The sequence below is a fragment of the Ramularia collo-cygni genome (assembly GCF_900074925.1).
Source record: "Ramularia collo-cygni strain URUG2 genome assembly, contig: RCC_scaffold17, whole genome shotgun sequence".
Lineage (NCBI taxonomy): Eukaryota > Fungi > Ascomycota > Dothideomycetes > Mycosphaerellales > Mycosphaerellaceae > Ramularia > Ramularia collo-cygni.
This window is the reverse complement of record NW_019716271.1, coordinates 115,855-132,663: the sequence shown is the minus strand read 5'-3', so window position 1 is coordinate 132,663 and position 16,809 is coordinate 115,855. Positions and strand designations below refer to the sequence as shown.

General features: G+C 49.2%; 5 protein-coding genes; 3 read left to right on the top strand and 2 right to left on the bottom strand.

Annotated features, from left to right (window-relative positions):
• Positions 1 to 898: 898 nt before the first annotated feature.
• Positions 899 to 9,461, top strand: RCC_09230 (related to alpha-1,3-glucan synthase Ags2; the record flags this gene model as incomplete). XM_023774472.1 has 20 exons in its annotated part: positions 899 to 1,089; positions 1,143 to 1,356; positions 1,416 to 1,531; positions 1,588 to 1,840; positions 1,891 to 1,980; positions 2,036 to 2,254; positions 2,305 to 2,557; positions 2,608 to 2,647; positions 2,708 to 4,320; positions 4,379 to 4,656; positions 4,728 to 4,972; positions 5,035 to 5,070; positions 5,132 to 5,374; positions 5,454 to 5,758; positions 5,828 to 5,903; positions 5,957 to 6,195; positions 6,264 to 6,376; positions 6,481 to 6,677; positions 6,954 to 8,473; positions 8,530 to 9,461. The coding sequence occupies 20 exons, from the start codon at positions 899 to 901 to the stop codon at positions 9,459 to 9,461; spliced, it is 7,173 nt and encodes a 2,390-aa protein (XP_023630240.1).
• Positions 9,462 to 9,910: 449 nt separating this feature from the next.
• On the top strand, positions 9,911 to 10,202 carry RCC_09229 (uncharacterized protein; the record flags this gene model as incomplete). XM_023774471.1 has 2 exons in its annotated part: positions 9,911 to 10,000; positions 10,074 to 10,202. The coding sequence occupies 2 exons, from the start codon at positions 9,911 to 9,913 to the stop codon at positions 10,200 to 10,202; spliced, it is 219 nt and encodes a 72-aa protein (XP_023630239.1).
• A 118-nt stretch (positions 10,203 to 10,320) lies between these two features.
• Positions 10,321 to 10,848, bottom strand: RCC_09228 (uncharacterized protein; the record flags this gene model as incomplete). XM_023774470.1 has 3 exons in its annotated part: positions 10,321 to 10,350; positions 10,486 to 10,564; positions 10,616 to 10,848. 3 exons carry the CDS (start codon positions 10,846 to 10,848, stop codon positions 10,321 to 10,323), a joined length of 342 nt encoding a protein of 113 aa, XP_023630238.1.
• A 211-nt stretch (positions 10,849 to 11,059) lies between these two features.
• Positions 11,060 to 14,641, top strand: RCC_09227 (uncharacterized protein; the record flags this gene model as incomplete). Its single annotated transcript, XM_023774469.1, has 1 exon — positions 11,060 to 14,641. One exon carries the CDS (start codon positions 11,060 to 11,062, stop codon positions 14,639 to 14,641), a length of 3,582 nt encoding a protein of 1,193 aa, XP_023630237.1.
• Positions 14,642 to 14,695: 54 nt separating this feature from the next.
• Positions 14,696 to 16,556, bottom strand: RCC_09226 (uncharacterized protein; the record flags this gene model as incomplete). XM_023774468.1 has 7 exons in its annotated part: positions 14,696 to 14,978; positions 15,037 to 15,284; positions 15,357 to 15,780; positions 15,870 to 16,172; positions 16,231 to 16,274; positions 16,332 to 16,415; positions 16,515 to 16,556. 7 exons carry the CDS (start codon positions 16,554 to 16,556, stop codon positions 14,696 to 14,698), a joined length of 1,428 nt encoding a protein of 475 aa, XP_023630236.1.
• Positions 16,557 to 16,809: the final 253 nt, after the last annotated feature.

Sequence of the window (16,809 nt, the reverse complement as noted above, 5' to 3'; positions counted from 1 at the left end):
ACCTCACACCTTGAGACACCATGACCACGACCACGACCACGGCCCAACAATCAGCAGCAGGATCCACACTCGCTTCTGGTCTGCGCGGATCTCTCCGTAAGAAAGCCTGCCGCATAATAATGACTGGACGCCAGACGTTTCCGGAGCTCGACAAGTATCTATCGGTGATGTTAGATGCTGCTGACATGAAGGATCAGCATGCAAATGGCATCATGTCTTGTCTTGTCCTTGGAAGAGTGTATTGCGTCTAGATGAGCGGTCTGGAATCGATACCGATTCATTGATCCGCTGAAAGTATCGACGGCCTGGAACTCGGCGAGGTCCCAAGAGGCCTGCAATCAATCGTACTTTGCGTRCGTACGTTTGTTACACCGCAGCGACCGCTTACGACAGGCATCTGGCCGCAAAGGTGATGTGTGAACAAAGGAGGTATCAACATCCCAACTTTGCCTCGTCATTGTTTAGTTAAGGAGATCAACCGGACTCTGATCAGCCATGTGGTAGGTAGATTCCAAAGGCTTGGGTCTATCATTTGGAAAGCTTGGAAAGCTTGTAGGTATGTTCTAGCGTGGGGTGGGTATACTGATATTACAGTCACAAAGACACGACGCATGTCAGACTTGCCGCCTCGCAATGCATCACGCATCCCTCGGCGATGCCGCTTCAGCCTCTCTTGGATGCATCCCCTGATAATCGCGGTGAGCAGGGTCCCAGTCCCTGGCCTGCGTGTTTTTCTTTTGCTCTCATAATGCGGTCCCCACCATCATCCTTTAACACATTACACATCTTGTTAATGCGGGTTTCGAGGCAATTCCAGTGACATTTCTCCCATAAATTTTGCAATCTCGAAAGGATACTGGACGTGCGACCCTTGAATCTTCACTGCTTTGTCGTAGACATGGCGAAGAGGATGCTGGGATTGTTGTCACTCGTGGTCGGAGTCTTGTCTTGGCCGCACGATCCGGAGCAAGTGGACTTCAATCTCAACACGAATGAAGAAGCGCTCAATCCTATGCAATATTCGGGGAAATGGGAGGGACACAACTACACCGCTTCGCCCAAGAATTGGAGATTTCCATTCTATACGCTGTAAGATACCCCGACCCGACTATCGAAGGCGCAAGGACTGACCTCATGAGCAGCTTCCTGGATCGATTCGTGAATGGAGATCCGAGGAATGATGACATCAATGGGACGGTGTTTGAGAATGATGTTATGAGTACCTCATTTCGTTATGGCGGAGACCTTGTTGGTCTTCAGGACTCGTTGGACTATCTACAGGGAATGCTCGTGAAAGGAATCTACATTTCCGGTACCCCTTTTCTCAACAGACCGTGGAAATACGACCAATACTCGGTGAGCAGACGTTCGCTGACGCTCGTTTATATGGCCTTGCATTTCTGACCATGCTACAGCCCCTCGATCTTACCATTCTCGACCACCACTCAGGGACTATCAAGGAATGGCAGAGTTTGGTCGACGAGGTTCACTCGAGAGGCATGTACCTGATGCTGGACTTGACTGGCTCAACGTGAGACTCACCAATGAGCAAATCGTGCACAAAAACGTMTACTGACTGTGTTGAAGTCTAGCGGATCTGATCGGAGTCGAGAAGCATCTAAACGAGACAGCACCCTTTTCACCAAAAGAATACGACGTCATCTGGAAAGATCCAGCGAGGAACTATTCAGACTTCACATTCAACAACGTCCGCGATGAAACGTGCGAGTATCCTCGCTTCTGGAATGTATCCGGCGAGAGAGTGCTGAAAGATTCTACTGAGGTTGTTGACGCTCAGTTTTCGCAACTCGTGGGGTGCTACAATAGCGAATTTGACCAGGTAAGGACAAGCAGCATAACAAAGGCGATACGCTGACATCATGTACACAGTATGGCGATACGGAGGCCTTTGGTGTTTATGCTGATTGGCAAAGAGAGCTTACCAAATTTGCCTCGGTACAAGACCGCTTGCGTGAATGGGTAATATCACTTCGGATGGAACGAATTCGTGGACACGCTGATGACCGATTTGTAGATGCCCTCGGTCAGGGAGAAGATCTCGCTCTTCGCTTGCCTCTTGATCTCGCAATTAGACATTGATAGCGTCCGCTTTGACAAAGCAACACAGATGACCCCGGATGCTCTTGCTTCCATGTCAGCTGATTTGAGACGATGTGCTCAAAGTCACGGTAAAGACAACTTCTTCATCGCTGGAGAAATTGCAGGTGGTGATCGATTCGGCTCCATTTTTGTGGTAGGTATGCTTGGTATTGGTATGAGATGGTTGTGCTAACGTTTTGAAAGGGTCGGGGGAGAGAATTTCATACCTATCCAGATGAGGTACCGACAAACTACTCAAACAGTACCTTATTTCTTCGAGATGAGGGACTTGAAGCGCTCGATGCTGCTGCATTCCACTATAGTATACGTCGAACTCTCACCAGGCTTCTAGGCCTTGACGGACCGCATCTCGAAAATGGGTACGATCTGCCGACTGATATTTCCAACAGCTGGAACACCATGCTCGTGTCAAATGACTTTCTCAACGCCAACACAGGTTCTTACTACGACTTGTCCCAGCACTCTACACCCACTAACGCTGAACAGGAGATTTAGACCCCCGGCATATGTACGGAGTGACCAATCAGTAAGATTGAAACCCTGATGCTTTTGCGAAGATCACCCACTGATCATTCCCCAACCACAGAGACGTCTWCCGATGGCCTGCAATCGCCGATGGCACGCAACGTATGCTGCTCGGGCTCTTCATCACAACCTTGGTTTTACCTGGAATTCCTCTTTCCCTTTGGGGAGAAGAGCAAGCGCTGTATCTCCTGACTGAGACCACAGCCGTCAACTACATGTTTGGTCGACAGCCCATGGCATCTAACGTTGCTTGGCAGCTTCACGGATGTTTCAGTCTAGACACCACTGCCTCGGACTTCTTTCATTTACCTCTCGAGGCAGCCCTGAAGGGTTGCGAAGATGAGCTGGTTGGTCGTGATCATCGAGATCCTACTYATCCAGTCCGGAACGTAATGAAGGCCATGTATTCACTCCGCGAGAGATATTCGATCCTCAATGATGGGCTCGCTCTTCAGGCGTTGTCCAAGCAGACGCATGAAATCCAACTGCCTGGTTCGAATGGTACGGCTACGGAGACTGGGACGTGGAGTGTAGTTCGGACTCCGCTAGATGTTCAACAACTGGACTCTGGCAACCAATCTGTATGGCTGGTGTATCACAATGAAGACCATGAAATTACGTACAGTTTCGACTGCAAGAAAAACGACACTGCACTGATAGCACCGTTTGCGGAGGGTACCAAGATCCGAAACCTTCTCTTCCCATACGAAGAACTTGAGCTGCAGGACGGCCCCAAAATCAAAAGATTCATCGACAAGTCACAGGAGTTCAATGGCTGCTTGGGAAAGCTTAAGCTGGAAGCATGGGGTTTCAAGGCGTTTGTACCAAGCAGCGCATGGACGAAGCCGATGTCGTCGCTAACAGGCTTTGTACCTGGTCACGATGCAAGACTGCAATCCGCCTCAACAATCAAAGTCGAGCTACATTTCTCGGCCGAGATGGTCTGCGATGACATAACTGAAGGCATGACGATCAGTTCAACAACAGAAAGCGGCAAGACTCCGAAGATTGATCCCGAATCTGTATCCTGCTCTGCCATATCGCAGCCAACTAATGGGTCTTATATCCCATCTGYTTGGGCATGGCAAGCAACACTGCTCAATGTGTCGGACGGCATCCACAGCATCAGTTTGAAAACGCCTTCAACATCCTCAGCTGTGCGGGACATTATCGATCACCTCATGTTCCGCGTGGGTCGCCCAGATAACCCAATGGTGTGGCCCAGCACGGCAAATTACAGTCGTACCGCCCTGACCAAAGAGGTCGAAAGCGGAGAATTGTCAATATCTCACACCGCACCTGGAGCTGACCTTTTTCGATACTCCACCAATTTTGGAAGCAGCTGGAGTCTATGGGAGAAATATGAAGGGGGCAACTCAACGATCAAAGAGCTTCCTTGGAATGGAACCCGTCGCCAGAAATGGTCCGGAGATCACATTATTCTCCAATACTGGAGCAAGAAATCTGGCAGTAGCGCTCACATCCAGCATGCTGATGCTGATTGGTCCAAGAAGCCTCCACGATGGTATCCCAACATGTATGCGCAGGGTCCTTACAATCAGTTTGGTTTCGATGCAGGCTTACCGAGTCGTCTTCGTCATGAATCATCTAGTGGTCTGTCGACATTCCACCTCATGACTGAGTGGCCAACAGTACTTCAATTGAACGTCTGGGGTAAGTCGCATCTTCTCGGTCCACTCTGTACACCATCAGCTGAGCATGAATAATATAGGCATGAACCCAGACGGCAAACCCGATCAAGGGTTTGTATTTGGAGATGCAAATAACGACAGCGTCCTCGATCGGGTTGTACCAGAAGCGTTGGCTCCTACTGTGTTGAATTTCAGTGTGCTGCCGCCTTCGCCGTATTTGGCCTACCAATTGCGTCTGAATCAAGGGACCCTTCGCTATAGCTTCGTCGCGGTTGGCTCCCGCATGGTTCAGATCATAACATACTTGCTACTATGGGTGTTGCCAGTTCTGTCGGCTTCGATCGGGATATGGGCATACGTAAGTGCTACTTACGCCCGAGGACCAGGATTCGAGAACGAATGCTGACAGTGTCTTTTTTTATTTTTCAGATGGGAGCCTTTTACCGAATCAAATTCAACAAGACTGGCAGCTCGAAAAATGCTGTTGTTCCTGGTCTGTTCGGACGGTTCAAGATTCGACGTGCAGGCTTTCATCCTCTCAATGACCACCACGATCAAGACATCAAGATGGGAGTTGTACATTCGAGGAATGTGTCTGCTGGATCATCGGCTGGTGGGTTGGTAGAGAAGACCACCACCAGAAGATGCGTCTTGATAGCTACTATGGAGTATGAGTATGTATTGAAACTTCCAAAGGAGAAGACCGTACGTACGATGGAGACTGACGATTCATCAGCATTGAAGACTGGGATATTAAGATCAAGATTGGCGGGTAAGTAAGACACATCCTTTTGCGCTTATCATTGCATTGGATCTGACCTTGATGATTATAGACTTGGAGTCATGGCTCAGTTGATGGGTAAAGCTCTGACGGAACAGGACTTGATCTGGGTAGTCCCTWGTGTCGGTGGGATTGATTATCCCATCGACAATCCCGCTGATCCTATAACCGTGACTGTTCTGGATCAGCAATACGAGGTGCAGGTACAATATCACCAATTGCGGAACATCACATATGTTCTCCTGGACGCTCCAGTGTTTAGGCAGCAAACAAAAGCTGAGCCATACCCCCCACGGTTCGTACAACAACTTTCACAAAAAGGCGCGAGAGCAAACCGAACCTTTTTTTGCTAATTTTTTTTTGTTTCTTCTCAGCATGGATGACCTAGACTCAGCAATCTACTACTCCGCCTGGAATGCTTGCATCGCAGAGACTGTCAAGCGATTTCCCGTGGWCATCTACCACATCAATGACTACCATGGCGCAGCCGCACCACTCTATCTTCTCCCCCGAACAATTCCCTGCTGCCTCTCATTGCATAATGCAGAGTTTCAAGGACTGTGGCCTATACGTACGAAAGAGGAACAGGAAGAGGTTTGCAAGACTTTCAATCTGAGTCTGGAGATTGTGGAAAAGTATATTCAATTCGGGGAAGTGTTTAATTTGCTTCACGCCGGAGGTGAGTCCTGATAAGATCCTCCTCATTGGTAGTGGTGGCATTTGAGACTAATTTTTGTTTTYGGCATAGCGAGTTATTTGAGGGTGCATCAGAAAGGATTTGGAGCTGTGGGTGTGAGCAGCAAGTATGGTCCGAGATCCTACGCGTAAGTTCCCTCCAGAAACCACTGCTGGAAGAGTACACTCTAACTTCGAACAGACGATATCCCATCTTCTGGGGCTTGAAAGAGATCGGAGCGCTACCGAATCCCGATCCAACAGATACCGAAGAAAAAGAAGAAACAGACGGAGCTAATGCTAGCAAGAGTGTCACAATTGATCATATCTATGAAGCCTCCCGTGGCGATTTGAGGAAGCAGGCCCAAGAATGGGCGGGACTGGTTGTGGATCCCACCGCAGAGCTTTTTGTCTTTGTTGGTCGATGGTCTGTTCAGAAAGGTGAGAGCAAAGATGTCCCCCAGAAAAAATGGATCAAATTTGCAATGTCACTGACGGACGCTGCGCAGGTGTTGATCTTATTGCTGATGTGTTTCCGGCTGTTCTGGAAAAACACAAAAGCGTACAACTCATCTGTATTGGACCGGTGATTGATCTACATGGGAAATTCGCTGCATTGAAAGTAAGTAAGCATATTCCAAGACAAATTGCATGACCGAAAAAAATCTGCAATGCTTCCTTCCGCCTGGTGATTCATATATGCATAGCTAACGACATGTGCAACAGCTAGAGCAAATCACCAAGAATTACCCCAGAAGAGTCTTTTCCAAACCCGAATTCACACAAATTCCACCATATCTGTTTAGTGGGGCTGAGTTTGCTTTGATTCCTTCTAGAGATGAGCCGTTTGGGCTTGTTGCTGTGGAATTTGGTCGGAAAGGTGCTCTTGGGGTTGGTGCGAGGGTTGGAGGGTTGGGACAAATGTGAGTTATAGTCCGCTCTCTCTCTCTCTTCACTGTTTTGATACATTATTTGGGGGAGTTGGAGATGCAAAGCTTTCTACGTGAGATGAAGTGGACGAGGACAGACTCTCAACACCAATCTGCCTGTTGTCGACGGAGTCCCTGCTTCTTAAGCTGCTAGAATCATCCTCACCCGCGATATTGTCCACCAAGTGATGGGAAACACTGTTAAGGACGAGACGCTTGAGGAGATCTAAATGGTAGTTTTGTGGTCACCAACTGACAATTCTCACCTAGGCCGGGATGGTGGTTCACTGTCGAAAGTAGCACCACCAAACACATGATCCACCAGTTCAAATCCGCAATCGACGATGCCATTGGATCCTCCACCACCGTCCGAGCTGAGATGAGAGCACGCGCCGCCAAACAGCGCTTTCCAGTCGCTCAGTGGGTTGAGGATCTGGAGATACTCCAGAGCGCGGCGATTCGTATCCACAAGAACGAGAAACGTACCTCTCGTCGAAGATCTGTATCCCCGGGACTGTTTACAAATCCATACGCAAGCACTGACCGCCTTTCTTCCTATGAAGAGGATCCCATTCCAACTCTCGAGGATGCTGGATCTGACAGAGGTAAACTTGGTCGGACGCTCACCCTGGGCACTCGAGCTGGGCCTGGACATCGCATCAGCCACGGAGGCCAAACGGTCGACATGTGGGCTGAGGTGGAACAGCAGACTGAAGTGTCGATATCTCAGGAAGAGGCCGAAGCCGCCTTTCGTGGTGACGAGGTACGACAAACTCTGGGGCAGTTAGAGGGACGCCCCAAGCGTCCAAGAGCTATTACTCGTCTCGATACCGACCCCGACGAGGACTCACGAGGGAGATCTGGCGCAGGCACTCCGCGGATCTCCGTCGAATTGCCCACAGCAGTCGAAGCCCGACCATTCGACTTTACCGTCACTCCCAATCGAACTCGCTCTCTGAGTCCTACATTCGGAGCCAGGCTTGCGCCCACGGAAATCCGCTCTTCGAGACATGCTTCCTCCACATCACTGCTCAGTCTCAGCGAGGTGACGCATGGCAGACAAGACTTTAATCTACAGAAGATTGAACTCAACTTCACAGACGCCCAAGGAGAGTACTATAGAATGTTCCAAAGCATGCTCGAAAAGGACCTAGATGCCAAAACTTCAGAGAGCACCCTTGTGATCGAAGACTTCCTCAAGGAGAGTGAGAAGGAATGGGCAGCGCGTTACCGTAATGCGAAGCTTGGCCGTTCCCCAAGTCCAGGCCGCCATAAGAGAGACTCTTCCGGTAGCGGGATCCACTCCTCACATCGAGACAGCTCTAGTGACAGCAGTATTGCATATATCGGGCCAGAGATGAACGAATTCCTCCTGCATAGAGACTACATCAAGCCCTCAATCGTAAAGAGATGGATGCGAACTCGAATCCTCGACTGGCCAATCTACAGCTTCTTTCTAGCAATTGGACAGATCATCGCCGCAAACTCCTACCAGATCGTCCTGCTTACTGGCGGTGCTCGCGGCGATGAGGCGCAGATTCTATACGTCGTTGGGGGGATTTATATCCTCGCTTCGGGTCTCTGGTGGGTGATTTATCGGAAGATGACGCCGAGGTGGGTTTTGAGCTTGCCTTTCTCCTTGTATGGAATGACGTTTCTCATTGTGGGATTGGCGCCGTTTATCCATTCGGGCGGGGGAAGGGATTGGGCTCGTAATGTGGCAACGGGGCTTTACGCTGCTGCATCTGCGAGTGGATCGCTGTACTTTGCTCTTAACTTTGGAGATGAAGGTGAGAAGACTGGAAATGTCTTGATGGAGAATGACAGCTAACGATATCTAATCCAGGTGGTTCTCCGATCGAATCGTGGATCTATCGTGCTTGCCTTGTGCAAGGTATCCAGTCGATATATGTGACGGCACTGTTCTATTGGAGTAATACCATGTCCGAAGCAGCCTCCGCAGGCGAAACCCCTCAATCCATGATTGCCAACAAACCTATAATGGCGGCGATTGCGTGTCCCATTGGGGCTGTCTTGCTCGCCATCGGCGCGCTTCTCTTCACATCACTTCCTCCATACTATCGCCAAACGCCGGGAAAGATTCCAAACTTCTACCAATCACTCCTCCGAAGGAAACTCATCATCTGGATGCTCGTCTCGGTGGTCTTGTCCAATTACTGGCTTTCAGCACCTTACGGGAGAAGTTGGTCGTATTTGTGGTCATCTCAACACGCCCCAAAATGGACCATAGCCATCCTCGCCGTCTTCTTCTTCATAGGAGTCTGGACGGGTCTCCTCCTCATCTTCGCACAATTGAGCAAGTCACACTCTTGGTTCCTCCCAATGTTCGCCTTCGGGCTACTTGCTCCCCGATGGGCGCAGATGTGGTGGGGTACATCATCATATGGGCTCTGGCTTCCATGGATACCAGGTGGAGCTGTAGGCGGCGCCATTGCTGGTCGCTCGTTATGGTTGTGGCTCGGAGTGCTGGACTCGATTCAAGGAATTGGTATCGGCATGGCATTACTTCAAACCCTTACGAGAATCCATGTGGCCATTACTTTGACGGCATCCCAAATTTTGGGAGCCGCAGTGACTATGATTGCGAAGGCTTCCTCGCCTAATAGAGCAGGTCCGGGACCGGTGTTTCCAGATCTTTCTGAAGGAGTCGTGGCTGGATTGGCTCAACCTTGGTTCTGGGTGGCTTTGGTCTGTCAGCTTGTTATTCCTGTGGGATTCTTTGTGTTCTTTAGAAAGGAGCAGCTCATGAAGCCTTGAGTTAGGTGGATGTTTGTGGCAAAAGGCTGGTGGAGAGTCAAGAGACAACCTTTTTCTTGCCAGTCGCAGATGAACTTTGATCTTTCATAAACAGTGCTACATTCCCGGAATATAGGTAGCGAGAAGCCTTCCGTTTGGAGGTCCGAGTGGACATCCAGTCCGCAAAAAAATGATGAAAGTACCCACTTATCGTGGAGTACGTTCGACAGATTGAATGGATGGAGGCTTTCGATCAGAGATCCGTATGCCAATAATTCAAGGGTCAATTGACGTCTCGATGATGCCAACATAACGCAAGAAACATAAGGTAGTTCCATATTTCCACCACTTCCAAAATGCAAATGCGTATATGTACCTGTCCCGGTCAACTTGGAAAGAGAAAGAATTAACACGTTCCTCCAAATCTCACAAAAACATACCATCCATCCATTCAAGASCAAGTTTCAAAAATGTCCGCAAGCCGCAACCCAGATGGTCCAGGTGCTGGCACCGAATTCTCATCAAAGCGTGAAGGTGACAAGCCATTGATGACAGGAGGTGTATGTTTCCCCGTCTACTACATCAAACGCATCGTTTGTGTTCCAATATCTGACACCAACATTCAACAAACAGCACCAGCCTGGAAAACTCGTGAAAGTGCTGAGCAGGTTGCTTCGGAGAGGAGGTAGATTTGCGGCGAGTGGATTAGTTGCAGAGATCTCGGCAGCTTGTACAGTGTCGGGTTATCGAGTCGAATTTTAAACACGGTCTTTTTTTGCGTCGTCCCACATTGGCTTTTGGTCGACGACGAGACAGGGCCATCTCGCTTCAAATCTATAGACCTCGAGGGTGGCGTTGCTGGATAGGGCATGGTCTTCAACTAACACATATTGGGAGGACGAGAACTCTTCTACACAATGTTAGTACAAATTGAAGCTCTCAATCAAGTGAATTTACGATTGACGTTCGCGAATGGAAAAGTAACCTCGCGGAGACTGGAGTTGACTCCCCCCCCAATGATGTCTTCTTACTTTGACCGCCTTACCTTCAATTGATGTAAGGAAGTCGGCTTTGGTAAGAGATCTTGGGAGATTCCCCCGACTTCAACATCCCGCACGACGATTCTCAACACAAATAAGTTTTCATCGCATCATGGCATACGCGGATGAGGATACTTCAATGCGAGAGATCCGGGCGGCAGCAATCTCCCCGTCCCTTGGTTACTGTACAGCGTCTTCTCGCAGCAGGATAACACCGTAAGATAGGAGTCTCCAGTCAGTGATAGATCCAATCCATTGAGGACTGCTATTGAGTCAACAGCACCGGGTATTGGGAGGACATCTGTAGTTTCCACATGATGAAGATAGCAAAGACGGTGTTTTGCCCTTGTTGATGCATTGTGGGTCATGATGGTGGATGGTTCGGTTCACTGGCGGCCCGGCCGGCGAGGCCGTGAGTCTAAAAGTCTGGGCATTGGAGCTGAGCCCTCGCGCATGCACTGGCCACTTCAGCTGAGATGAGACGGGATCCTTATACGGAAACATGGGGGAGGTGCAAGACGGAGAGAGCTCTTTGTTGTAGTTTTCTTTCCCACCTCCCAAGCATATATCCCTAACTTCATGGCCCGAGTGGCCTTTGACCCGTTTGAGGCGTTAGACTTAGCTCGGGACGCCTCTGGAAGCACGATCAAAGCACGATATCACGAGCTCGCGTTACGCTATCATCCCAACCGACATCAGGGCTCATCAGATCAGCAGCAACAACAAAAGTCGACATATTCTGATCACTTCCACCGCGTACACGAGGCGTATAATTTGCTATCCAAAGCGGATAATAGGAGACGACGGGCAGAATTGTTGGATCTGCTCGACTTGGAAGAAGATGTTCATGCACACTTTGCAGAGTTGATTGAACAGCCCGAAACACCAGAGGAGGAGGAACAAGCCCATCATATCGTCGATGATCAGGAAGTTCTCTTCTCCAGCGATGCCGACGATGATCTACCCAATCTGGGCCTGCAACGTAGACAGACTGATCTTTCGCGACATGCCAATACAGCAAAGCATGTACGCGATAAATCTGAAGGCACGTCTTCTGTGTTGACGCCGGTGAGTCCGGTGAGTCCTACGAGAAAAAGACTGCAATGGCCCAAGTTGGCAAATATATCCACCGTCTTGGAGGATGATACAACCAAAGAGGCAGACTACTTTACACAACGACGCAGGAAACTGAAAAAGTTGGAGAAGCAAGAGCTCGAGGCGTTTTGGGGTTATCGGGAGGCCATGGCATTGAAGTTCAAGGCGGAAGAAGAGGCCGAGAAGCAGCATGAGCTGTATGAAAGAGCGAGATGGAAGCGAGAATACTTTGAGAGAGCTCCCAAAGAAACAAGGGAGCGTATGCGTTCCTTTCAACATTTCATGGGTGCGGTTTCTGCGTTTGAGCATCATACGCCGAGACGACGTGGTCGTTCTACTGTGAGCTATGGTAGTGGCACCCCAGTTGAAGGTCCTGGGGAGAGCGCCCACTTTCTCAGTCCGACCAATGCACTTGGTCGTCAAAAGCACAAAAGGGCGTGGAGCACCGATGTCAGTGGCGATCAGACGGACAGTGAAGAGGATTCAGGTGACGCACACTTTCGTACTATGAGCAATTGGCGGCGTTCCTTTTATGGAAAGACTAATGTGAATATGGAACCTCACCGGGGACGATCGGATCACGCGAGAGAGCAATCTCATCCAGATGGACCCTTTCAACTCGTGATACGACAGCCGACCAACCTCAGCTCGATCCAAGAAGGTCGGAGTTCCAGTGGAGAGACACCGTCGCCGTCATCGAGGGAGCCATCTCCATCTCCATATTTAACACAAACGACAAACGCAAACCATCACAGATTCACCATAGTGCCTACACAAAGCACAGCACAGCTTTTGGGTGCTTCGGTCGAACGCCATCTACGTTCACCAAGTCCCGTGGGACGCGCTCTTTCATCTTCAACTCGAGAACAAACTCTTCACACAAATGACGGCTGCTCGCTTGAGCTCAAGATAGTTGGTACACCGCATCACTACCACATCCCGCGCCAGCATGTCCATCTACTCAACGATGCGGACAAAGCGCGGCTACTTGGAGCGGAATCAGATGCCGTAGGAGCAGCAGCAGAAGCCAGCAAACTCCTCGACAGGCTGAATCAGTTGGACCCCACTACAGCCGCCAAATTCGAAGTCAAGCAGGATATCAAGAAGAGCTTTGCCTTTCGCTTGATTTACGAACACAAGGATATTGCAAGTCAGGGACACCAATCCTTCATAGCTCTGAGCTATCGTCGAAAGCTTTCGGTTCGAAAGACACCTTCCCTGTTCACGCTTCCGCTAGACTGTGAAATGTTCGAGGCCGTCTGGCAGGAAAGGGGAGAGAATGAGGGGATATGGATTGACCAGATCTCAATCGACCAGGATTCCGATTTTGAACGGACGGTTTCGATGAGCGCCATGGATATGGTTTACAGTCGCGCACGCCGGGTGATTGTTGCTCTGGATGATATTGAATTCAACCATCGAGAAGGCGAACAACTTCAAAGTCACATGGCGGAGTATAATGCCCTGGCTCACGTTGCTCCAAGGAAACGATTTCGTAGGAAGCAGCCGAGTTTCTTGGAGAGCCACGAGCATATGTTTGAGATGATTCGGAAGATTCTCAGATCCTCGTGGTTTAAACGTGCATGGTGTCGACATGAGATGCGTTTGGGAAAGCATCACATCTTCCTCATCCCTTGCACACGTAACAACAACCGGCCCGGAAGAGATGTTTTACGATTCAATGGCAAATTCATGGCGCATCTCCTCGACCTATCCTTGGAAGTGCCATTTGAATCAGATGTCGAGTCAGTGAAGCCTGCCCTGCACGCCTTTTTCCGAGACAGATCTAAGATGGCGCCCGATGAACGAGAGATGGCTTCACATCACGGCAACATGTCAACTGTGGTGGCCGAAGTGATGATGATGGAAGCTGGAGGGGATCCTCGAATTCCTGTTGAGCAAAGAGAGGCGGATGCAAGAAAGGACAAGATCGCAATCATCTTGAATACCATGGAATGTGGGCTGGCGTTGCATCAGGATCTTCGACGTCCAAGTATACGAATCTCGCAGGATGAATGCTATCATGATCTACTGATGCTTGGACTGGCTGCACAAGATCCCGGCTCATTGTGCGCGATTGGGTCGCCATTACCTATATCTCCCTCAAACAGCAGCGTACTTTACACCCCGACTGTTGCAGACGCAGGTTTAAATAATTCCAAGACCCTTCAACGACTACCCGAAAACGCTAGACTTGCCATCGATACCTCTGGCTCGGAGCACTACATCCAATTGGACCTCAAATTCCTACAACCACGAGCGCCGCCCGGACTACAGAGCATCCCCGAAATCGGACACGATCAACAAGTATGCAAAAGTGCCTCCTTGGATGATGCATTACGAGTCGACAAAACCTCAGAAGCAATGCAACTAGCCCGCCACATTTTCGAAATCTGCGACGGAGAAGGACGAAAATGGGGCAGGAATAGAAAAAGATACCTAACCCATGACAAAAAAGCAAACTTCCTCTTCGGACCAATGCATGACATCTACGTGGAAACTCTCGCATGTGTTCTAGAATGCGGACCAGCATGGATGAGCGACATAGCCGAGCGCTATAGTATGGGACGCTGGAAAGTCGACTTACACGGCGCCTATGAACTCCTCATCGCTCTACAAAACACTACGGGAAAATGGCCCGCAGAAGCATGGAGTGAGCGCTCCGCAGGCTTCATTGTGGATTTTGTCAATTTTCTTGTGATTCGTGGTTTACCACTACGACAGCTTTCCGAAAAGGAAGATTGGAGACCTGTGTGGTTTTCTACGGAAGCTGGGGGGAAAGTTCTTAGTTTCGTGCCTGTTGGGAAGAAGGAATTTATCAGACCTGCTATCCCTACTGCTTTGATTCATCCGGATTATGTTCATCTTAGTCGACTTTGGATTCTGGAGCCTAGAAGATCTGGACAAGATTTCTCTGGTCAGGATGAGTGGACATTATTGGGAAAGTCTGTCTTGTTCAGTGATGAGGTTTATATAGAACACATGTCCAGCTCAAGCGGGGATTTGAAAGCGCAGCAAAAAATCTATGGTCGAAGAAGAAGAAGAAAGGAGTGTGTACATGATTGAACGATGATAGATAGGATACCCTGTATAATCTAGCTAGACTGTTGATTATTGTATTCAAACTCGAACACCACCACCACCACCACCACGAGTTGTGGTTGTTCCAGCTAACGTCGGAAGAGGAGACTTCTCGTTGAAAGTATTCGTAGTCCGCATCCTACGTAACATTTCCTCTTCAATCCCCGCCAAATCACTGTCTTCGAATTGCTTTTGGAATTCTCGTTTTGTGCGGCGAAACCACCACCACCATGCCGTGTAAACTATCACCGTGAGAGGGATCGTCACGACGAAGAAGATGTAGATGAATGGTGAGGCTATCCTTTCGCCGACTTTGGGGTTCCTAATATGCCATATCAGTATGCAATTCACTCACTGCCTTTTGCTTTAGGGGAGATTACCAATTGAACATGCCATCCATTCCGAAAAACGAAGCCACAGCCGTGCCAGGGAGGAAAGTAAGGGTTAGGACAGCAATAGTTTTCATCGCGGCACTGTCCTGCCGAGTCTCTTCCGCCATTTGCGCCGTGGCTTTTGCCAATTTGACATTGAGGAGATTGTCCAGACGACTTTCCTCGGCGATTTTCCGAGAACTTTCCGCGAGTTGGATGTTGAGTTTGTTGTCTCTGAGCGCGACTATGTTGAACATCTTCAATGAAAATCTTGAGGTCAGTTTGATCTTTTTTTGTAGGTTTGACGGGCGTCATCAACAACAACATACCGCTTTGGATTGATTGTCGATCCGCCGTGGTAACATCTGCAAATCCTTTTCAACTTGTCGCGAATACCGCAATTGCTGTTCAACCTTCTCGCGCATATCATCAATATACCCAGTTCCACCCTCCATAAGTACGGCCCATAAACGCTGATAGGCCTCGAGATATTTGAGGAGATTAGACGCCAGATCTAGCTGGAAATCTGATCGGCGTTGGAGTCGGACATGCTCCAAGTTGAGTCTGTTGATGAGTTTGTAATCCCCGTTATCCTCCAGGGAGATGATACCTTCTGCAATGCGCTTTTCCGCTGATGTGACTTGTCGGGATAGATCCTGGACGTGGACTAATGTCTCGTCTACATGCTGCTTAAGGATGCAGAATGGAAGTACGGCGAAGTCTCTGGGGACTTTGGGGTGTTTGTTGAGATATCTGGAATTGGGATTGTTAGCTTATAGACTGGTTGATGCAAGGATGTTAATCGAATGAGCCGCGTGAGTGCACACTGGAGTTTCACATACTGCTGATTCGATAAGAGGGAGCTCAAGTTATACTGCTCGTCTGCAATGTGTAGACCGCCGCAATATGTCCTCTCACAATTGACAAGAGACAGAGAGCAGAATGATCGACCATCTCGAGGGGTTTGCAGAAGAAAGGTCAAAATCCCATGCGAAGTCAAAGCGGCAGAACCTCCTTCATCGCGACGCCAAAGATGCTCATACTCTTCGGATATCCATTTTTGCTGTTTGATTGTTTGGAGAACTTCGGGGTCGTAGGGGAGGTTATCCTGGTCCTTTAGATTGGCTGATACTGCGTTTCCAACACTGTGGTAAGTGTCAGTTTTAAGTGCATTGATGATGGCAGCAAAATGCGAATCCTTACAGCAATTTAAATCGGACTGTGCTGTCGTCGTAACTTCTATCAATCTACATCGATGGTTCAACAAGAGGGTTCGCATTGTTGTCTTTCGCCATCTTACTTACCTTGTGATTGACGAGAAAGTCTTCCTCACCTAGCTTCCTCAACGGTCGAGTTTTGAGCAACTTTGGAAATTGCCAATTATTGTGCTTTGTTCGGAACGTATTAGCTCATATCAGCCCATAATAATAATAACATTCCAGCAATGTCGTGCTGTGTTGATGTACAAGCATAACATACATACATACCTCGAGTCTTGAGTCCGAAATCTCAAACTTTTGCAGCTCCATGTTCCCTGCCAGCCCGATTCGACCGCGGAAGTCGAACCTCTGTGCCGTGCTAATAACTCTTCCTCACACGCCGCACATTGGTAGACTCGGGCTTGTATGACGTCCCGCAACTATAACGGATATGAACAAGCAGTCAGCCCTAGGTATTTCTAGAATATCCCACACACGTTGAAGTTAAGCGCAAGTCGGTGAGCTCAGCTCGTGGCGTCGTTGCATGACAGATCATGCACGATGCTGGACTGGGCTAGCTGAG